General features: G+C 41.6%; 1 protein-coding gene and 1 long non-coding RNA gene across 3 annotated transcripts; one reads left to right on the forward strand and one right to left on the reverse strand.

The window, feature by feature from the left end:
- Nucleotides 1-485: 485 nt before the first annotated feature.
- Nucleotides 486-9,760, reverse strand: LOC132765888 (zinc finger protein 397-like). Of its 2 annotated transcripts, XM_060760159.2 has the most exons (4): nt 9,643-9,760; nt 7,441-8,290; nt 4,996-5,107; nt 486-2,554 (listed from the first exon to the last, which is right to left on the reverse strand). In XM_060760159.2, exons 2-4 carry the CDS (start codon nt 8,089-8,091, stop codon nt 1,137-1,139), a joined length of 2,181 nt encoding a protein of 726 aa, XP_060616142.2. In that variant the 5' UTR covers nt 8,092-8,290; nt 9,643-9,760; the 3' UTR covers nt 486-1,136. The 2 variants fall into 2 exon arrangements, with proteins under 2 accessions (XP_060616142.2, XP_067321332.1); XM_067465231.1 differs by lacking the exon at nt 9,643-9,760 and having other exon boundaries at nt 7,441-8,291.
- Nucleotides 2,197-24,043, forward strand: LOC137096357 (uncharacterized). The gene is made up of 4 exons (XR_010909391.1): nt 2,197-2,282; nt 15,079-15,291; nt 17,434-17,547; nt 21,758-24,043. It is a non-coding gene; the product is annotated as an uncharacterized lncRNA (long non-coding RNA).
- Nucleotides 24,044-24,052: the final 9 nt, after the last annotated feature.

Here is a 24,052-nt window from a genome sequence, read left to right on the forward strand (position 1 = left end):
CGGATCTAAAGGCTCTAATGATGATTGATAGGTTGTTGGCCCTATGACTGCAACCTGGAGAAAGCTACCCAATTACAAATGCATGGCCCAAATGGATCCATGCAAACTAACAGTGCAAGAAAAAGAAATTAAAATTTCCTGGCACAGTCATGCCAGCACAGGCCTTCATTAAAGACAAGGAAAAATACATCATGAGGACAGAACTATAGTTGGGATGGACATGATATGGGGATATGTGTTCCCTCGTCAAAGGCACGCCGGAAGAGCCAGGTTTTTAGGTTTTTCTTAAAGGCTACCAGGGTGAGGGCTTGCCTAATCTCACTAGGTAGCAGTACCAGAGCCGAGGGGCATGAAAGGAACTTGAAAGGAACATGAAAGGCACTGCAGACTACTTCAATCAGGGAAGTCAGCCATAGCAGAGAACTTGATGAACCAACCTTTCTTTTTTTTTTTTTAGAGTTACAAGAAAGGATTCAGAGACATAGTTCATTTTTCAAAACCAAACTTTATTCAGTAACAAAGAAAAAAGAAGGAAAATTTCCAAAATTCCAGTGATTAACAATAAAGCCATTCCATATTTGGAATGGAAATTTCCGAACCACAAAGGTAACAGTGCAAAATATTGCCCTTCCAGACATTTTCATCTACACAACTCCTAAAACTGGCAAGGCAGCCTGCTATGAAGGGAAGTTGCTGCCCAAAACATTTTACAGGTCAAAAGTTTTTCTTACCCTAATTTCTAAAAAAACAAACAAACTCAAATTGTGCTTGTTGGCCAGCCTGAAACTATGGAAGGACCTGGCTTTCTAAATGCATACATCCACAGAACAGCTGGGGTTCGAGACCAGGCATGGGTGAACTTTGGCCCTCCGGGTGTTTTGGACTTCAACTCCCACCATTCCTAACAGCCTCAGGCCCTTTCCTTTTCCCCCTCAGCCACTTAAGCTTAAGATATATAAACCCCATTTTCCTAGTTTCCCACAGACCTCACAACCTCTGAGGATGCCTGCCATAAATGCAGGCGAAACGTCAGGAGAGAATGCCTCTGGAACAAGCCCAGACAGCCCGGAAAACTCACAACAACCCATTGATTGTAGCCATGAAAGCCTTTGACAATATATTGAATTTATTTATTATTATACCTGATTTGAACTCAGTTCATGGCTTCTGGTGCACTCTGGACATTCCTGCGCCTCCCCTTCTGCTTGGCCTGATTGTTGCTTGAAAGCTTTCCCACATTGTGAACAAGTATGAACATCCTCCGCGACATGGAATTTCTGATGTCGTAGAAGAACAGAGCTTGAGGTGAACATTTTCCCACAGTACGAGCAGCTCAACAGACTTGGTCCTGTGTGACTTCTTGAATGTTCGAGAAGACTGGATTGGCTATTGAAACATTCCTCGCAATCGGAGCATTTAAAGGGATTTTCTTCTGTGTGAATTAACTCGTGTACTACAAGATCGTACCTCCACCTGAAGGTTTTGTCACAGTGGAAGCACGTATACAGTTTCCTTCCCTTTTGTGGTTTTTCTCTCGCGTGGATTCTCTTATGAAGAGTAAGACTCTTTCCCTGGGTAAAGCTTTTTCCGCAGCTGGAACATTTGTGCTGCTTCTTGACTTTATGGACCTTCTGGTGTGCAATGTGCTGCAAAATGTTCTTAAATGTTTCCCCACAGACTGAGCATTCTAATGGTTTCTCTGCGTGCGTTTGTACCCGTGCAACTAGTTCTGAACTGACTTCAAAAGGCGCCAACATGCCTGTGGTTGCATGGGTCTTCTCGTGTTCGGCAAGTTCTGTTTTCTGACTGAAGCCTTTCCCACAGTGGGAGCATACTTTTGTGTGCGATATCAAAGACTCCCCGCTGTTCAGACATGTATACGCTTCCTCTCCTGTGTGGATTCTCTGGTGCAATTCGAGAGAGGCATCTTTTAAAAAAGTCAACCCACAGAACGAACACCTTCTGTGTATTCTTTCGTGCTTTAAAAGGTCTGATTTCCGACCCCACTGTTTCCCACATTTTGAACATGTGTAGGTTTTGTCTTCTGCTTGGGTTTCGTCTTTTTGGTTCCACCAACTTGTATTTCCACAGTGGGAACACCGACACGGCACCTGGTTTTTGTGGGTTCTCTCAAATTCCCCACAGTGGGAACATTTATACATTTTCTCGCCCACGTGGGCTCTCTCGTGGGTCATAAGATCTGAACTGCTACTGAAGCTTTCGCCGCAATTCCAACATGTATATCTCTTCTCCTCGACATCAGGATCTTCCTGAATGATCAGGTGAGAGTCCTGGCCATTTTTGTCATGTTTCTCTTGTTTATCCCCGCAGATATTTTTGCCCACACCTTGTGATGGAACAACTGGATCCTCCACCTCCCCCTTGACATTTCCATTGTCTTTGTAAGCCCTATCCTTGCTCTGATCAGGTTCACTCCGACATAGAAAACTGTTTTTTTTGTCCGTTGTTGTGGATGTCATCAGTTGCTCCATCCCTTCTGTAGTCCCATGTTGGGGGTTTAGCTCCTCACTTTCGGTCAGCCCTGCACCACCATCTAAGAGAGGGAAAAACAGAGAATATAGATGTGTTATTTTTTTTAAAAAAACTATTTTCCCTTACTTTGGGAAAGGAAGCATTCAGGGATAAGAAAGAATCTACAACCAATTCCAATGGTTGTCGAAGGCTTTCATGGGGAGGGGAGGGCTGTTTCTGAGACTCCAAGCGGTGAGGGGAGAGCAGGCGTGCTTGGCGTATGGCAGCATGTGTGAATGAGGGAGAGTGTGTGAGGCTGGTGGGAGGCTCACACCAGTGAGTTCCTTCAAGGCATGGGGGTTCTGTGTGGGAAGTTTGGCCCAAATCTACAGTTGGTGGGGTTAAGAATGCTCTTTGACTGTAGATGAACTATAAATCCCAGCAAGTACAATGTCAAGGTCTATTTTCCCCAAACTCCACCAGTGTTCACATTTAGGCATATTGAGTATTTGTGCCAATTTTGGTCCAGATCCATCATCGGTGGGGTTCAGAATGCTCTTTGATTGTAGGTGAACTGTAAATCCCAGCAACTACAACTCCCAAATATCAAGGTCTATTTTCCCCAAATTCCACCAGTGTTCACATTTGGGCATATTGAGTATTTGTGCCAAATTTGGTCCAGATCTATCATTGTTTGAGTCCACAGTGCTCTCTTAATGCAGGTGAACTACAACTACAAAACTCAAGGCCCACGATACCCTTCCAGTATTTTCTGTGTGGCAAGTTTGGTTCAATTCCATTGTTGGTGGAGTTCAGAATGCTCTCTGAATGTAGGTGAACTATAAATCTCAGCAACTACAATTCCCAAATGACAAAATCAGCCCCACCCCAACCTCATTAGTATTCAGATTTGGGCATATCGGGTATTTGTGCTGGAGGTTTAGCAAAGCTGGTAAATCATCAGCAATTATAAGATCTATCAACCAAAAGGTTGCAAGTTTGAAGCCCTGGGTTGGCATGAGCTGCCAACCATCAGCCTAGCTCCTTGTTTACCTAAGCAATTCCAAAATAGCTTTAGCTGTGATTAGATAAATTAGGTATTGCTAAAAGCAGGGGAGGTGCTTTACGACACCATAAAGAAAGAAGATCAGAAAATGCTGGGTGACCAAAAGGAAGGAGGAAGTCCCAACGGCTCTTTGTCATAGAGGATAGAGCAACAGCACCCCCTGGACTTGAGCCCAACCTTCGGTGGCACCAAAAACAGCTGAAACAAACCACCTCCTTCTATTCTGTCTGTATATTGTCTATACAAAGCGGCATTTAAATATTTGCCGTGTATATGTACTGTGATACACCCTGAGGCCCCTTCGGGGTGAGAAGGGTGGAATATAAATAAAGCGTTGTTGTTGTTATTATTATTATAAATTTGGTCCAGTGAATGAAAATACATCGTGCATATCAGATATTTACATTATAATTCATAACAGTAGCAAAATTACAGTTATGAAGTAGCAATGAAAATAATTTTATGGTTGGAGGTCACAACATGAGGAACTGTATTAAGGGGTTGCAGCATGAGGCTTAGAAACACTGTCTTAGGTTGTGCTTTCAATCCAATATAGACCCTAGCTCCCTGTGGGCTACTTCATGTCCCTGCTGACAGCTAGGCTTTATGCAAAGGATACATTGGTGAACTCAGGTTCTGATTTTTGACTGAAACCTTTCCCACAGAAGGAGCACATTACTGTGTGTGGATTCCTTCATGATATCTCAAGTGTGAATGCCAGTTATCTCAAGGAGAGGAGGTGAGATAAAATCTTTCCAATGATGATACAGACAGCAGTAACAATCCCACAGTGGCTCTCACCCCAAACAGCACTAACCAAAACTTTAAAAAATGCATAGAGTACTACTATATAATACTATATATATAATTTATTCTCTCTCTCTCTCTCTCTCTATATATATATATAACATATATATATATATACACACACACACACACACATAAAATAAAATACAATACAATATAATACAATAAAATACTAGTAATAATAATACAATATTATAATTATATATTTACATTACATGTAATATTAGTAATAATATTACAATATAATGGTATAGTGCAATATAGTAATATATAGTACTGATATTGTACTATGCTAATAATATAATATATTATATGAAAATATATCTTATAAGCCGCTCTAAGTCTCCTTCGGGGTGAGAAGGGTGGCATATAGATGCCGTAAATAAATGAATAAATAAATACTTTAAATGCAACTTGCTTTGCAAGACCTCATGCAGTTCCAAAAAGGTGTGAGAGGGAAAAGTGCTTCCCAAATGGGTCAGGGGCAGAACAGAAGACAAAGCTGAACAAGTATGATGTTGAGAAGCACCGAAAACATGACAGGAGCACAGTAAATGCCAAGGAAAAGAGGAAAGGCACCAGAGCAGAGGACTCGGGCAAAGATGACACTTCTCTTGGTGTTAAATGTAGCAGGTTCTGGAGAGACTTACCCAACACATGTTCATTCCCAGCACCTTTGTACTCATCCTTGATTAGAAGTTCCATGTTTGGGTCCTTTGGTTCAGGGGGATCTACAAACTCTTTTTTGAACACCTCTGTGATCTGGAGAAGAGGATGGAAATCAAATCAAAATAATGTGTGTACAGCTCAAAGGCAGACATAACGATTTAGCTCTGTTTTGACATACAAACCCTTAGATGATGATAATAATAATAATAATAATGGGTTGTTGTAAGTTTTTTCAGGCTATATGGCCATGTTCTAGAGGCATCCTCTCCTGATGTTTCGCCTGCATCCTCAGAGGATGCTTGCCATAGATGCAGGCGAAACGTCAGGAGAGAATGCCTCTAGAACATGGCCATATAACCCGAAAAATCTACAACAATCCAGTGATTCCAGCCATGAAAGCCTTCGACAATAATAATAACAATAATACTTTATTTATACCCCGCCACCTCCCCAAGGGGACTCGGGACGGCTTACATGAGGCCAAGCCCTACAATAGAGTGCAGTAATGCTAATAACAACATACAATGAGAATAAAATAAAAATAAAAGATAAAATACAAAAACAATATAAAAACACATGAAACAACATAAAATCGCAATTAAACACAGAAAATAAATCACAGTGGGCAGGGCGAGTAGTGAGGAATTAAAATTTAAAACACTGGGCGAGAAGTCAATGTAATGCATCTGAACAGGGGATCACAGGGACAAAAGTAGGGTTTAATTGCACTAGTAGGCAAAAAATAAAGTGCTTCCAAGGGCATTAGATCAGACATTTTACTTCTAATGAATGATCCCCTTCCTGCTGTCCTTCTGGCGGCATGATAAAACCTTTTTTATTCTGATAGGCTTTTAAAGAAGGTTTTTAAGATCAGTTCACGGGGTGCTGTGAGTGGGATTGGGGGGAAACATGATTTTTAAATGCCATTTTAGTATATCTATTTGAAGACTGATCATTTATCTGATACATTTATCTAATGTATATCCCAGTTTTCCCTTTGCATAACAATAATAACAAAGCCCAACAAGAATAAATCTTGTTGTCTTGGTTTGAAGGCCTGCTCCAGGGGGTAATTGCAGCAGTGATTCAGAAAATTGCATTGGATAGACCTCATCAGCTCTAGAGTCTTAGGTATGGTTACCATGGTTTTCTGTGGGTGAGAAGGCAACAGGTATATCTGTCCAAACGTATCTGTCCAGCGTATCTGTCCGAACGTATCTCCCTCTACGTCCCACCCCGGAATTTGAGATCATCTGGGGAGGCCCTGCTCTCGACCCCACCACTATCACAAGTGAGGCTGGTGGGGACGAGGAGCAGGGCCTTCTCAGTGGTGGCCCCCCACCTGTGGAACTCACTCCCAGGGGAAATCAGGACATCAACATCCCTCCTTGCCTTCAGGAGAAAGGTAAAGACGTGGCTATGGGACCAGGCCTTTGGGCATCCTGACAATTAGATATGGAATCCAGATGGATAGGACTGACAATGTGCGGAAAGTAGAACCTAAACTATGAGTCTGTTAAACGCTGACCAGCAATGAGGTTTGTATTGCTTTTATTGTTTTAATTGTTTTAATCGCTTTTATGGATTTTTTGGATGTTTTGCCGATAATAATGATTGCTTATGTTAATTGTTATCATTGCTATAATTGTTATTGATGTTATGTTTTTGTTGTCTTGTAATGCGGGCATCGAATTGTGCCTTGTTGTGTAAGCCGCCCTGAGTCCCCCTCGGGGTGAGAAGGGCGGGGTATAAGCGACCGTAATAATAAATAATAATAATATATGTTCTGTATCTCAAAAACTAAAACTGAAAAGGGGAAACTGGTTGCATTTTTGGAATCAGCAAGTCAAATATCCCCAGAAACAGGACTAACCTTTGAGGTAGCAAAATATGTGTTCGCTAGTATTATTGATAAATATATACCCCACCTTGATCTTAGTATAGGATTCAAGGATTCACAATACACTTGATAACAAAGGATATTCAAAGACAACACAGAAAGAAACCACCACAAATTTTGGTCAAAAAGAATACCTGGAAAACAATACGCTATAGATACAACATATTTGATTAAAGGTGTAAGGAGACGTTTATGATAATGTTTTTTATACTATATGCTAAACGTTTTAATAGTATTTATGGCTGCTTTAATTAACTTTAATTGTCGTGGCATTGAATTGTTGCCAACTGTGAACCGCCTTGAGTTGCCTCTGGGCTGAGAAAGGCAGTATACAAATATGGTAAATAATAAATCAAAAAATAAAAACTGAAATCCTCCCTAAATAAAGAGGTCTTTTCCTGTTCAGATAAAGACACCAGATAACCAAGAGTAACAAAAAGGTCAAGGCTACTAAGTGTTCAGGTTGTACCTTGTGACTGTGAAGACAACAGGACATTGAGAAGACCAACTGGAAAATAAAACTCACCTGCCCTTCCCAGTCTTTGGGCCCTTGATGCATCAAAAGGAAATCCTCTGCCAGGGCCACAGCCTGGGAGCAGGTTTGTGGACAGTGCCCCCTCAGCCATTTCTGCATATCTGGGGGCAGGGCAGCCAGGAACTGCTCCAGCGTCACCAGGTCCAAGATCTGTTCCTTGGTGCGTCTCTCCGGCACCAGCCACTTCTGGCAGAGTTTCCGGAGATTCCCCCAGAAGTTTCGGGGCCCTTCGCCTTCTTGGTAGATCAACATCCGAAAATGCTGGCGCTGTATCTCCAACTCAACAGCACCTTTACTTGCTGTTTCCTCTTTCCCAGAATGTTTGGCATCCAGATGGCTTTCATCATCCATAGTCACTACCTGAAGCTCCTGAGGGTGAGATTGTTGGAGTGTCTCCCCTCCAGAAGAGGAAGACTGTAGTGTTCTCAGAAACTTTTCCAACTGAGCATCCCAGATCCTTGACGGCTCTTCTTCTGACTCCTGTTTTACTGTTTGTTCTGATTCTCCTCCACCACTTCCCCCTTTTGGTAGAGGTGCTCCTACTTTGGCCTCTTCTGATTCAGGACCTATTGAATCCTCCACCTCCATTTTTATTACTGGACCCAGAAATCCAGTGGACCCTCTTTCTTGTATTGCAGCCATTTCTTTTCCAAAGAAACCTGTTTTGTGCCTCTCTTCCTGCTTTTTAGCACCAGTCCTTAGGTTGTCTTCTTCTCATAACATTCAAAAAGTCAACTCATCCACAGACACACTTCTTCAAGAAATGCAGCTAAATGCCCAGGACTTGATAAAATCTGTGTGAGCCAGCCATTCCTCCAGAAGATATACCTGCCTTTTGCTCCTAAGAGAAAAACACACAGGCTGTTAAATTGAAGTCTAAAATGTCTGAGAATTTTTCTGTTAAAGATGGGCAAATAAGAAGTAAGTAATCTCCAATCTATAATATATTGCATATACATATAATATTTATAATATTATAATGTAATACAATATAATACTAATACTAATAATAATACAATATTATAATTGTATATTTTATATTACATGTAATTTTACTAATAATATTACAATATAATGGTATAGTACAATATAATATATAATACTAATATTGTACAGGGTGAGGCAGCATAACTTCCTTTTTTAAATGTGCGTCATTCAGTTGGTTGAAGACATAGCGGAGAGTTAGTGGTCTCATTAGAGAGGCGGGAGTATAAAGTTTTGTCCTGACACAGTTCAGTCGCCATCATGCATTGGAACAGTGAGGAGCGTGCTTTTTCCCTTGAGGCCTACTTTTCGAGTGGATCTGGAATGGCCGGCCCGAGCGGATCTCCAGATTTGGCCCCTTGTGATTTTTTTCTATGGGTTTTTTTTTTGAAATCACATGTTTAGTGAACTGTCCAAGGACCCTACAAGATTTGAAGACCGATATTCAGGAAGAAATTGCCAACATAACGCCTGCTATGCTGGCAAGAGTCATGATAAACGCCAGAAATTGGTTTACTCAGTGTATGGAGAATGGGAGACGTCACATATCAAATTTGACCTTCAAAACTACGTAAAACAAAATGTTAGGTATGCGCCTACATTATTAAAAAAAATTAAAAATTCTGATTCATACAATGGATTTTATTAAGTTTTGAAAAAGGAAGTTATGCTGCCTCACCCTGTACTATGCTAATAATATAATATATTGTGTTGTTCATTCGTTCAGTCGTCTCCGACTCTTCGTGACCTCATGGACCAGCCCACGCTAGAAAACTAAATGGACCAGTACAATATATTGTATGTCTATATATATCTTGTAAGCCGCTCTAAGTCCCCTTCGGGGTGAGAAGGGTAGCATATAAATGTTGTAAACAAATAAATAAATGTAACAAGATTTGAAAAAATACATTCTGTTCCTGGTTTGAACGTGTTATTTCCTGTTTAATTGTGTGGTACTGACTATGGAAATAGTTGTTATACTCCAGAAACTTTGTTTTTGTGGCTACCCCAAACTGGGCAAACTTGGGCCCTCCGGGTGTTTTGGACTTCAACTCCCACAATTCCTAACAGCCTCAGGCCCCTTCCTTTTCCCCCTCAGCCGCTTAAGGGGCCTGAGGCTGTTAGGAATTGTGGGAGTTGAAGTCCAAAACACCTGGAGGGCCCAAGTTTGCCCATACCTAGTCTAGACGTAGCTGTCCAAATATTTACCTGGAAATTTACTCCCACCACAAGACAGTCAAACAGAATTTCTTGGCAGTCCCATGGCTTTCTGTGGAAGGAAAGTTAAACCTTGCTTCCTCTTCCGGCTCTCCCTTGGCGCCAAAGAACACTGAGCGGAAAGGGAGGAGCCTGAACAGGAAGCCGGAAGGAACGTTCAGAGGCCCACTTCTTCCTGGCTAGAGGATTAGGCCGCTCTGGGGCCCGCTCTCTATCACCTTAACCCCTCCTTGGCTGAACAGGAGGAAGAGCTTTGAGAGCCTCTGGCTCTGCTCTATGCTTCTCAAATAATATTGAGTTCAACACCCTTTGAACTGCCATGGCTCAGTGCTACAGAATTATGGGATTTGCAGTTTTACAAAGTCTGTAGCCTTCTCTGCCAAAGAGTGCTGGGGCCTCACCAAACTATAAATCCCATCATAGAGCTGGAAGAGACCTCATGGGCCATCCAGTCCAACCCCCTGCCAAGAAGCAGGAATATTGCATTCAAATCACCCCTGACAGATGGCCAACCAGCCTCTGTTTAAAAGCTTCCAAAGAAGGATCCTCCACCACACTCCGGGGCAGAGAGTTCCACTGCTGAACGGCTCTCACAGTCAGGAAGTTCTTCCTCATGTTCAGATGGAATCTCCTCTCTTGTAGTTTGAAGCCATTGTTCCATTGCGTCCTAGTCTCCAGGGCAGCAGAAAGGAAGCTTGCTCCCTCATCTCTGTGACTTCCTCTCACATATTTATACATGGCTATCATGTCTCCTCTCAGCCTTCTCTTCTTCAGGCTAAACATGCCCAGCTCCTTAAGCCACTCCTCATAGGGCTTGTTCTCCAGACCCTTGAGATACCAGTGAGATGTAGTATTTATTTATTATTTACAAGATCTGTCAAAAAAGAAAAGTTCTGGTGCGTTGCCAAACTATAACCCATGATATCATAACATTAAGTCATGGCAGTTAAGGTGGTGTGAAACAGCATTAATTTTGCAGTGTAGATGCAGCTTTAGAAGTGGGGATTTCGTTGCGTTTGGCTTGTTCTAACATCAGGTTTCAAGCTGCTGTAATCTTCTCTTTTACACAACCATATAAGATACAGGAAGCCTTTCCGTAGGTTGTGGAAAGGCCACCCAGTTCAAACCTCTTCTGACATGCAGGAATAATTATATAAATAAAAATGTAATGTTCATTTGTGGGATTAACATAACTCAAAAACCACTGGACAAATGGACACCAGATGTGGACACAATACACCTATCAGGCCAACGAGTGACCGTCATTCATAAAAACACTGAAAAACACAGTGGAAGAGACTTAAAAAGCCAAAAAATAAAAAATACATTACATTACAACTCATGTACAACTTGATGTTGCAATTCCAGGTAAAAGCAGGATTGAAGAGAAACAACTGGAAAAGCTGACACGATATGAGAATTTAAAAACCACATATATACACATATACACATACATACACACACAAAACACATATACACAGACTGGGCCACAGCAATGCATAGCAGGGGACGGCTAATCTATCTGTATAAATAAAAATGTAATGTTCGTTTGTGGGATTAACATGACTCAAAAACCACTTGATGAATGGACACCAAATATGGACACAATACACCTCTCAGGCCAACGAGTGACCATCACTCATAAAAACACTGAAAAACACAGTGGAAGAGACTTTAAAAGCCAAAAACTTAAAAAATACATTACAACTCATGCGCAAAACTACATATATACACATACACACACACACACAAAACACATATACACAGACTGGGCCACATCAATGCATGGCGGAGGGTGGCGGGGGGTAGTCTATCTATATAAATAAAAATGTAATGTTCGTTTGTGGGATTAACATAACTCAAAAACCACTGGATGAATTGACATGAAATTTGGACACTATACCCCTAACAGACCAACGAGTGATCATCACTCATCCCCCCCACCAAAAAAAAACCCAGCAGAAAGGACTTAAAACCCCCAAAAAGCTAAATGACAATACAGAAAAAAGGGAAGGAAGAGGGAGAGAGGGTATGAAGGGGAGAAAGAACGAAGGAAAGAAAGAGGGAAAGAGGATTTCCCTTCTTCACCCACAGTTCCTTTCTGCGTGTGTTTTCCTTCCCAAGGAGGGTCGGCCCGTCTAGGGTTTAGATGTCCTAGCTGATGCCAACTAACGTAGGTTGGGGCTGAGATGTAAGCCAGCTGATCTAAGATCTTGGTTGGCTTCTTAAAAAGTACACTTTCCAAGCTCTGCATCCCAAGGACCACACATGGTTCACCTAATGGTAAATTATATTCCAAAAATACTTAACGAAGAGCATGTAAGGAAAGCTGGAGTTTGGCTCATGCTAGATCTCTGTCCCAGTGATGTTGTCACGTCACAGGATTTCTGGGAAAGAGGAAACCTGTTTTCCTTGTTGCAGACGTGGTTTCCCAGACACTGACATGCTCTGAGTTGACTGGAAAAGGAGAGATGTGTTGCTCAAGTAGTGGGACAACAAGCGCAGCTTTGGTAGAGAATTGCCTTCTGGAGAATCAGTCTTGTGCAAAGTGGGGAGGTATAGTACCAATTTCTTCTGGGAAGAGATACAATAAGGTTTTGAAGACCTCACAACCTCTGAGGATGCTTGCCATAGTTGCAGGTGAAACGTCAGGAGAGAATGCTTCTGGAACATGGCCGTATAGCCCGAAAAACCTACAACAACCCAGGTTTTGAAGTGTTTGGAGGTACAAGGTGGTAAATTTAGTCTTTCATACCCATGGATTTTGCATTTACGAATTAAACCAATTACAGTTTGAAAATATTTGGGGGGGGGGGGGGGCGGGAAATCCCAAAGCTATACACTGGGCACTAGGTTGATGTGCTGACACACTCTGCTGTAGCGTCCCACCATTTCATAGATCCCCAGTCTCTCTCTGGTGCTATTTTGAGCTCTTTACCATGAGATATAAGAGGTGCCCATTTACTCTGCCATTGTTTATAATAAGATTTGACCATCCAGAGATTTTGGGGTCTAGAAGCAAGTCCTAGAAGCGAACCCCAGCAGATACCAAGGACATACTGTACACCTCACTAGAAAGTATATGTTAATTTGCACAATGGTTTTTTAGGGACCCCCAAACTTGGTCCCAACCGAATGCCCGATGGCAGGTGGCAAACAGACAAACAGCCAGTCTCAGGAGTAGAACAAAAGCAAGCTTTATTTCATCATGATCATGAAGAGATGGCCAGCTGTACCAAACATGCAGGTCTTGGTACTTTCAAGAGGCTGCTGCACCCAGTGTCTCTCAAACTCATATTATATAGACAAGACTCACAATATTCTTTGGCACTGCAGCAAAAATTATCCAACTGCAGACTACCACCTAAGCTTAATTCCTTATTTGTCACATTGACTAACTGACTTCTTGTAAATCACATGTTTTTTTGACAATGGAAAGTAGAAGACCCAAATTGCTCCCCGCCCCCCATACAGCAATAGACACTTTGTCAGCTTTTTAGCCTTCACCCTAAACTGTCTTGTGAAAGTTGTTAATTGCACATTTTTAAGGTGCTAACCACAAATGTTCCAGACAAGACGGACCCTTAGCAGAAGCATATTTCTAAATACAGAGGGAGTACATTTTTAGCTTTGATTTCTCTAGTTTCATTATTGCCACATCAGTTTGTATTTTATGAGAAAGCATAGAATCATACAACCATAGAGTTGGAAGAGAACTCATGGGCCATTCAGTCCAACCCCCTGCCAAGAAGCAGGAAAATCACCTTCAAAGCACCCCCAACAGATGGCCATTCAGCCTCTATTTAAACACCTCCAAAGAAGGAGCCTCCACCACACTCCAGGGCAGAGAGTTCCACTGCTGGACGGCTCTCACAGTCAGGAAGTTCTTCCTCATGTTCAGGTGGAATCTCCTTTCCTGCAGTTTGAAGCCATTGTTCCCCGTCCTGGTCTCCAGGGCTGCAGAAAACAAGTGTAGATTTCGGGGGAGAGAAGAGGGAGGGGAAGCAATAATACCATTATATTGCTTTTGCTCTTGATCAAAAAATGCAATCTTTGCAATATGATTGTGCCCAAGGGAGTGATTTAGCTGCTTTCATCCACATTTCATTCTATGTCAGTGGAGCAATCATCAGGCTTGGATTTTAGCCTTCCCATCAAGGGAGCTGTCTGTGGTGCTGCACCTAAACAGTAACCTAGGAATATCTGTGTTGGAAAGGCTTGAAGTGTAAAGCTCAAAGGATGATAGATTTCATCGTAGCTCCCCACATCAAGCAAAGCTATGGCCAGATGGCCATAGTTTTTTTTATGTGGGGAGCTCCAATGAACAGATGGGTAAGAGGTTTGGACATGAGGCCAGGGTGACATAGCTATGTCTTGTTGTAGTGCAATTCTGGGCTATATCAATAGGAGTATAGTGCCAAAACTGAGGGAAGTCATACTTGTACTCTATTAGGCTCACCTGGAATAACCCTGTGTCCATTTTTGGGCACCACAATTCAAGAAAGATATCAACAAGCTTGAAACTGTCCAGAGAAGAGTCACCAAAATGTTTGGAAGCCAAGCTCTATGGGAAGAGTCTGAGGGAGTTGGGTATGTTTTACTTGGAGAAGAGAAGGCTGAGAGGGGTCATGATAGCCATGTTTAAATATATGAAAGGAATATTTGATTCTAATTGCGGGCGGCTAACAAGGCACCACAAGTGCAGTATAAACATCACAGTACTTGAGTATAAAACAATATCACATAAAAGTTATAAACAACCACGATCAACACATAAAATAAAATAAAATACACAATTTTAAAACACTTGCCATCAATGGTTAAAACTAGCTGCCATCAATACACAACTAAAGTTCCAAAGTGTCAGCCTAATATAGGCCCATTTCAGCAGTACTCGAGGCCAAATGCCTGCTTAAAAATCCATGTTTTTAGGCCACAACGGAAGGATTCATGGGTAGGGACTAATCTAATCTCTTTTGGGAGAGTATTCCAGAGCTGGGGAGCCACTATAGAGAAGGCCCTCTCTCTCATTCCCACCAACCGCACTGAGAGAAGGGCCTCCCCTGCCGATCTCAAAGCCTACATCGGTTCATAGAAAGAGATGCAGTCTCAAAGATTGGTTGGACTTGAAGTGTATAGGGCTTTGTAGGTAATAACCTGTACCTTGAATTGAGCCAGTGAAGCTGCTTTAATAGGGGCATAGTATTTTTCTATAGCTATCACCAGTTAGTAATCTGGCAGTCGAGCTTTGCACTAACTGCAATTTCAGAACCGTCTTCAAAGGCAGCCCCACGTAGAGTGCATTACAGTAGTCCATTCTAGATGTAACTAAGGCATGGACCACCGTGGCCAAGTCAGGCTTTTTGATCTCTATATGAGTAGACCTGAAAAACCAGATGGATGACTCTCTCTCTCGCTTCCTTCCAGTAAGAAGATTTTGCCATGCCTTCCTTGGCTCTTTCTCAATTCTGCGGCAGGATAAATAGAAGCGAGATCTCCATGTAGACAGAGAAGGAGAAGAAGTCCAGAGAGCTTTGGTGTTTTCTAAAACCTCCATCAGTAATTCTTCTTACTCCAGATATTGACGGAGAATGAATCGGATCCTTTTTGGCTTCTCCTTTTTGCTCCTGTGGACTTTCTGTGAGTAGCTGGGGTGGCAAATAACTTACCATGATGGACTTCCTGACTGATTTCTAAAAACAGGGCTTTCAGTGTGGGTTGGCCTCAAAGAAATCCTAGCAAGAGCAGAGCAATATCTAGCCATGGGAATCGAGGAATCATGGAGAGGTCTGCCTAATCCATATTGGACAAAGGCAGGACCTGCCCACTGATTTTGTAGTGTATCAAGGGCCTTCTTTTCACATCTTCCAATGTATTAACTACCCCTCCCAGCCTAGTATAATCTGCAAATTTCCTCTTCCTCTTCATCTAAAGGTAAAACATAAAGGTTTCCCCTGACATTAAGTCTAGTCGTGTCCGACTCTGGCGGGTGGTGCTCATCTCCATTCCTAAGCCGTGGTTTTAATAGTGAATGCAATGTTTGTATATGTTTTGATGTGCATTAATTTTAATCCCTAAACGACTCCGGCCCAGTTTACCTGTCCGAACGGATTCTCCCCTATGAATCATCAAGGTTGTTGAGATCTTCTGGAGGGACCCTGCTCTCGATCCCACCACCCTCGCAATCGCGTCTGGTGGGGACGAGGGACAGGGCCTTCTTGGTGGTGGCCCCTCGGCTCTGGAACTCTCTCCCACTGGAGATTAGAACTGCCCCTTCTCTCCTGACTTTTAGAAAACTGATGAAAACCTGGCTCTGGAATTTAGCATTTTGATGAGTGAGTCAATAACTTTTGACCACACAGACAGATGGCGATGAATTATGACTTCATTTTGACAACTGGCATTATGTAACTATATGATTGTATTTTAATGTTTTAGTGAATTATGGGATGTGATGTTTTAAACTACTGTTTATGAATCTTTTGTTGTGAACCGGACTGAGTCCCTCTGCGGAGGTTTGAGAAGACCAGTATATAAAAGTTCTAAATAAAATAAATAATAAATAATTTCAAATTTCAACAAAAATGTATTTTAACTGTATGAAGGCATTGAATAGTTGCCTATATGGAAAGCCGCCTTGAGTCCCCTTCGGGGTAGAAAAATAGGGATATGAATAGGATAAATAAATAAATAAATAAATAAGCTGAAGAGCAGGCATTGTCCATAGACGCCTCCAAGGTCATGTGGCCAGCATGTCTGCATTATCTTCCTGTTGAAGCAGTACCTATTGATGACTCACATTTGCATGTTTTTGAACTGCTAGGTTGGCAGAAGCTGGAGCTAACAGCAGGAGCTCACCCCGCTCTCCAGATTCGAACTGCTGACCCTTTGGTCAGCAATTTTAGCAGCTTGGTGGTTTAACCTGCTGCACCACCAATAAAAACATTGAAGGGCGTCAGGGAATCATGGAATTGTAGAGTAGGGACTGCAAGGTCCTTTCCCTCTTAACTCGGGACACTTCTGTGTCCTTTCTGGAAAGGGATTCCTTTCCTAAGTCTCCTGTACAATTTCTGCCAATCTGGAGACTCTGGACTCACAATTTTTCTGTGTCTAAGACCAGTCACTTGACAAGAAGCTGTGCTTCTGCCTAAACATCAGGAAGAACTTTTGACAGTGTAATATGCTTCCTGGAAGTGTGGTGGAGACTCTTTCTCCTGAGGTTTTAAAGCAGAGGCTAGATGGCCATCTATCAGGAGTGCTTTGATTGAGTGTTCCTGGATAGCATGGGAATGGACTGACTGGCCCTTGTGGTCCCTTCCAACTGCATGTTTCTGTGATTAATAATAATAATAATAATAATAATACATCACACAGTCCTAGATGCTTGGGAAATGTTCGACTTGTGATTTTGTGATACGAAATCCAGCATATAGATCTCGTTTGCTGTGACATATTGTGCTTTTGTGTCAGTAAAATAATACTTTATTTATATTCCGCTCTATCTTGCCAAAGGGACTCATGCTGCTATTTGAACCAGAAGGCATGGGTCAAGTGTCAGTCAAATGTAATGTCCGAGAAAAATATGAATCTCCTGTAAATAAATAATTTTTTATTACTATTATTCATGTGCAATTCCAAATTTTCACTGTGTCATCTGACATTGTAATTTAAAATGGAAAAACTGGAGTGTGTGCATGTTTATGCTATTTTGGGTTCATAAATTTAATGTGCTTATGTTTGTGTGTTGCCCATATTCCATTTAATTCTCCTTTAATTTTTCAGCCCAGCAGCTATTGTGCAAAGAATGCCAAAGTCAGAAACTCTCCGATTGTCGGAATAGCAGCAAAGTGTGTGAAACTCAATCTGGAAGATGTTATACGACGGGATTTTATGAGGGTATGTAAGTGCTCATTGAGGGAGGGAGAAAGGGAGGGAGAAAGAAGGAGGTAAGGAAAGAAGGAAAGAGAGAAGGGAAGGAGGGAGGAAGAGAAGGATGGATGAATGGATGGAAGAAAAGAAGAAGGAAGGAAGGAAGGAAGGAAGGAAGGAAGGAAGGAAGGAAGGAAGGAAGGAAGGGATGGTGAGAGGGCCTGAGAAAAGAGCTCAAGGGGGCGCATCCAACCTCTGGATCTGGGTTTGCCATACCTAGTTTATAAGCAAAGTCACACATAGATTTTTTTTCTCCTCCTATATGGGAAGAGGGGTCCAGGTAAGTGCACAACTGAAGATATCAGTGTCAACCAAGAAGGCAGGAAAGCAGATGAAGGGAATCCTTTCAGTGGTTCTCAACCTGTGAGTTCCCAGATGTTTTGGCCTTCAACTCCCAGAAATCCTAACAGCTGGTAAACTGGCTGGGATTTCTGGGAGTTGAAGACCAAAACTCCTGGGGACCCACAGGTTGAGAACCACTGACCTAGAGATCTGTGTGAAGAAGATCCTCTGGAGAGTCTCTATTTCTTCTTTGCTTTCTGTCTAGGCCAGCGTTTCTCAACTTGGGGGTCAGGACTTCTGGGGGGGGGGTCGCAAGAGGGGGTGAGAGGGGTTGCCAAAGATCATCAGAAAACACAGTATTTTCTGTTGGTCGTAGGGGTTCTCTCTGTGAAGTTTTGCCCAATTCTAATGTGGGTGGGGTTCAGAATGTTCTTTGATTGTAGGTGAACTATAAATCTCAGCAACTGCAACTCCCAAATGTCAAGGCCTATTTCCCCCCCAAACTCCACCAGTGTTCACATTTGGGCTTATTGAGTATTTGTGCCAAGTTTGGTCCATATCCACCATTGTTTGAGTCCACAGTGCTCTCTGGATGTAGGTGAACTACAGCCCCAAAACTCAAAGTCAATGCCCACCAAACCTTTCCAGTATTTTCTGTTGGTCATGGGAGTTGTGTGTGCCAGGTTTGGTTCAATTCCATCTTTGGTGGAGTTTGGAATGCTCTTTAATTGTAGGATAACTCTAAATCTCAGCAACTACAACTCCCAAATGACAAAATCAATCCCCCCCCCCCCAACCCCACCAGTATTCAAATTTGGACGTATTGGACATTTGTGCCAAATTTGGTCCAGTGAATGAAAATACTTCCTGCGTATCAGATATTTACATTACAATTCATAGCAGTAGCAAAATTAGTTATTTTTTTAAATGATTTTTATTAAGTATTTTATAAGACAAAACAACGAAAGAGGGGGAACAATGAAAAGGAGATAGAAAAGCGGGAAAAAGAAAAAAAAAAGAAGACTAAACTAACCTAAACTATTCTAAAATGACTTCCACTCCAACATCAGGATCTTTTCCATCAACTTCTTTTACTCTTGTATATTCTTATCCTCTAATATTTTTCTAAATTTCTTTTCATAGTCATAAAAAGAAGTCCAATCTGTTCTCTTTAGCGGTTTCCCGGTATTTCTTCTCATTAAAAATGTCAGTTCATCTATGTCTTTAATTTCTTTAACTTTCTCCAACCATTCTTCAGCAGTAGGTATCTGTTCATTTTTCCAAAATTTGGCATAAGTAATTCTTGCCGCAGTAGTAAAGTACGTGAGTAAAGTATCTTCATTTTCCTCCACTTTAAGATCAGAGTCCGTAAATCCTAGTAAATAATATTCAGGTTTCTTTTTAAAACTTCTCTTCAATATCTTTTGTATTTCTTCATGTATAGATGCCCAGAACTTAATTGTTTCTTTACACGTCCACCACATGTGGAAGAATGTGCCCGTTTGTTCTCCACATTTCCAACACTTATCTGAAACATTTGGGTACATATGGCTTAGTTTATTCGGAGTCAAATACCATCTATAAAACATTTTATACCAGTTTTCCTTCAAGTCCATGGCATAAGTATATTTCAACTTTTTATTCCACATTTGTTCCCATTCTCTAAATTGAATGGGCCTTCTTAAATTTTCGGCCCATTTAATCATACAATTTTTAACTTGCTCCTTTTCCGTTTGCCATTGGATCAATTTATTATAAAGAATTGTGACTACCTTCTTCTCAATATTTAAAACTTTGTCCCATATATTTTCTTCCCAGTCAAATCCAATTTTTTGATCTTGTTTGAAATGCTCTTTAATTTGGAGGTAATGTAACCAGGTTATATTTCCAAACATGTTCTTAAGTTGTTCAAACGATTTAATCTTCATTTCCCCTTTCAACAAAATGTCCTTGTATCTTGGCCAAATCCTTCATCCTAAGAGTCTTCTTTGGTGGGCCTCCATCGCCGAGACCCAAAGAGGTGTGGCTTTATAAAAGAGGGCTTTGTATCTTAACCATGTCCTCAATAGGGAGGCTCGCACGAAATGATTCCCAAAGTTTTTTTCCTTAGATTCTCTATTATACCACACATAAGTGTGCCAACCTACCCTCAAATCATGGCCCTCTAAGTTTAAGCACTTTTCCTTGTTCAAATTCATCCAATCTCTTATCCATGATAGAGCACAAGCCTCATGGTAGGTTTTCAAGTCTGGGAATCCCAGACCTCCTCTCGTTTTTTTGTCAATTAGGTTTATGTAATTTATTCTTGGCCTTTTCCCTTTCCAAATAAACTTAAGTAGATCTTTCTTCCATTTTTTAAATAAGGTTTGATTTCTTATTACCGGTATATTTTGAAATAGGAATATAAGTCTTGGAAGAACATTCATCTTTATTAACGATATTCTACCCAGGAGTGATAGATTCAGGTAGTTCCATTTTTGTAAATCCTTTTGAATTTTATTTCAAACTATTTCGTAGTTATTCTTCAGAAGTTGACAATTTCTCGCGGTAATCCAGACTCCTAAGTATTTAATTTTCTTTACACTCTCTATCCCCAATTGTTGTTGAATCTTTATTTGTCTCTCCTTTTTCACATTTTTAAATAATAGTTTTGTTTTCTTCATATTCATTTTGAATCCAGCCACTTTTCCAAATTCCTCTATTTTCGTTATCCAATATTGTAAGTTTTTTTCTGGATCTTCAATTGTTCCTAATAAATCATCTGCAAACGCCCGTATTTTATATTCGAATTTGCCGATTTTCGTTCCTTTTATATTTTCGTCTTCTCTAATTTTCTTCATTAGGATCTCCATAGCCATTATAAAAATCAATGGGGATAATGGGCAACCTTGTCTAGTGCCCTTCGCAATTTCAAATTCTTGTGTAAATTGTCCAGTAGCAAAATTAGTTATGAAGCAGCAATGAAAATAACTTTATGGTTGGGGGTCACCACAACATGAGGAACTGTATTGAGAGGTCTTAGGATTAGGAAGGTTGAGAACAACATGTCTAGGCCCTTTGGGGATTCTTTGGAGACTCTGCTTCCATCCTTTTAAGGTTATCATTGTGCTTTGTCTCCTTTCCCCATATTTAATCCATTCCAAACTTGTGGGGCAGTGTCACCTGAGCGAAAGAGACGCCTCTTGAGCGGGAACTGGGTGGGAACCCCTCTTTTCTAAATGTGACCTTAATGCCATGCCATGGAGACTTTCATAAATGGCCCCATCTGCTCAAAGTAACGATTGCAAAGTGTATGCCTCGTCTGCAAGAGCAATTCTGCATGCAGAAAGGCAAGTGTGAATGTGAACGCTGCCTCTCACATGCCTGGCATTGGTTGTGACCCTTAGATGGTCTGGGGAAATGGAAATAACATAGGGTTGTTGTAGGTATTTTCGGGCTATATGGCCATGGTCTAGAGGCATTCTCTCCTGATGTTTCGAATGCCTCTAGACCATGGCCATATAGCCCGAAAATACCTACAACAACCCAGTGATTCCCGCCATGAAAGCCTTCGACAATACATGGAAATAATATAGTTGCGGACCCGGAACAAAGCTAATCAAGTGTAGATTTTGGCTCTCTTTCAAATACAAAAAGGATTGCCTAACTTCTAGAAACTGTATATTAGAATAGAAAGTATACCTGTCTGAACCAGGTATGCAGTAGCTCTGTTCAGAAGAAGTAAACAAAGACAATTAAGAACGGATTGCTCCCTTGAATGAAAAAATTAGTCTCTTTCTTTTTCAGAAGGGGAGGGATTTGGAGAGAAGCACAAACTCTTGATTGCAAGTCATACTTATTGGGCATAGTTCTTTGAAAACATACATCTTCCTGACATTGTTTTCCCCCTCCACAGTTGTAACATTGCACCATGTGGCATACGGTTGCTATGAAGGTCCAAGAGCTTCGGTGGATTGTGATCACCCTGTGAAGAAGAGTGCACGGTGGACTAATATCACTGTTTGTTGTGACGCAGACTTGTGCAATGGGTGGAAGAAACCACCTGGTTTTTAATCCCAGACTTCCTGGCCACTCGTTCTGCTGAAATCCCTAATTTTCTCCCATCTGTGTGTACTCATAGCTAGTAAAAGATATGTCTACTCGAGTACTGAAAATTCCCAGCTGCACAACCATTAATTGGGGAGGGAGGTGCTCTCATGACATCCCATCCTGCAAATAATGTGCCATATATCATGCAACTGAATCTGCTTTGAGGTTGATTGGAATTCATAGAATCATAAAGTTGGAAGAGACCCCGTGGGCCATCTAATCCAATCCCCTGCCTAGAAGCAGGAAAATCACATTCAAATCACATTCAACAGATGGCCATCCAGCCTCTATTTAAAAGCCTTCAAAGAAGGAGCCTCCACCACACTCCGGGGTAGAGTTCCATTGCTGAACAACTCTGACAGTCAAGAAGTTCTAATGTTCAGGTGGAATCTCCTTTCCTGTTGTTTGAAGCCATTGTTCCACGTCCAAGTCTCCAGGGCAGCAGAAAATAAGCCTGCTCCCTCCTCCCTATGACTTCCTCTCACATATTTATACATTGTCCTCATCGTGCCTTCTCTCAGCCTTCTCTTCTGCAGGCCAAACAGCTCTTTAAGCCACTCCTCATAGGGTTTGTTCTCCAGACCCTTGGTCATGTGAGTCGCCCTCCTCCAGACATATTCCAGCTTTGTCAACATCTCCCTTCAATTGTGATGCCCAGAACTGGCCACAGTGTTATTCTAGGTGTGGTCTGACCAAGGCAGAATAGAGCATGGGGAGCATGACTTCCCTGGATCTAGACACTAGACTCCTATTTGTGCAGGCCAAAATCCCGCTGGCTTTTTAAGCTGCTGCTCATGTTCACCTTTCTGTCCATGAGGATTTCAAGATCTTTTCCACACGTCCTGTTGTCACGCCAGGCATCGTTTCCAATTCTGTATCGTTGCATTTCATTTTTTTTTCCTGCCTAAGTGGAGTAGTATCTTGCATATGTCCTTGTTGAACTTCCTTTTGTTAGTTTTGGCAAATTATCTCCCTAACCTGTCAAGATCGTTTTGAATTCTGCTCCTGATTCCTAGAGTATTGGCTATCCCTTCCAATTTGTTCCCGTCTGCAAACTTGGTGATTATGCCTTTAACCCTTCATCTAAGACAATAATAAAGATGTTGAACAGGACCGGGCCCAGGATGGAACCCTGCTGATGGCACTCCACTCATCACTTCTTTCCAGGATGAAGAGGAAGAATTGGGGAGAATCACCCTCTGGGTTCGTCCATTTAACCAATTACAGATCCACCTCACCGTAGTTTTGCCTAGCCCACATTGGACTAGTTTGTTTGCCAGAAGGTCATGGGGGACCTTGTTGAAGGCCTTACTGAAATCCAAGTACACTATATCCATGCATTCCCCGCATCTACCAAGCTTGTAACTCTATCGAAAAAAGAGATCAGATGAGTCTGGCATGACTTGTTTTTCACAAATCCGTGTTGACTATTAGTGATGACCACATTTGTTTCTAAGTGTTTGCAGACCACTTCCTTAACAATCTTTTCCAGAATCTTGCCTGGTATTGACGTGAGGCTGACCGGACGGTAATTGTTTGGGTTGTTCTTTTTTACCTTCTTGAAGATTGGGACCACACTGGCCCTCCTCCAATCTGCTGGGACTTCTCCTTCTTCGCCAAAAACACTCAAAGGTAATTGCCAGCGGTTCCGAAATGACCACCTTTGTCTCCGAGAGGTAGTCTTACTAGTATCTGCACTGCCACTTAGAAGCCGGTTGGCACTTTTAGTCTGTTTCTTGAGCAAAAACTTGCTTGATATGTGAGACCCAACCAGACATTTGGATTATTCAGAAATAGAAATCCCTCCGCTAGTAAAATTATCCTTGGAAATCAAAAAGCTTATCCTTTAACTGTGTTGGCAAAATAATTAAATAGCAGACACAGTAGAAATAATGGCTTTTCAAATGTTTTCACCGATAGTTATATTTTATTACATTAAATTTGGTATTATAGTTGTTTCTATCCAATGAAAATATAAATTAGGATTCTACCAAAAGAGAACACATAATTGAAAGTGCCACTAAACCAGGCACGGGCAAACTTGGGCCCTCCAGGTGTTTTGGACTCCAACTCCCACAATTCCTAACAGCCTCAGGCCCCT

This window comes from Anolis sagrei, chromosome 2, assembly GCF_037176765.1.
Source record: "Anolis sagrei isolate rAnoSag1 chromosome 2, rAnoSag1.mat, whole genome shotgun sequence".
Lineage (NCBI taxonomy): Eukaryota > Metazoa > Chordata > Lepidosauria > Squamata > Dactyloidae > Anolis > Anolis sagrei.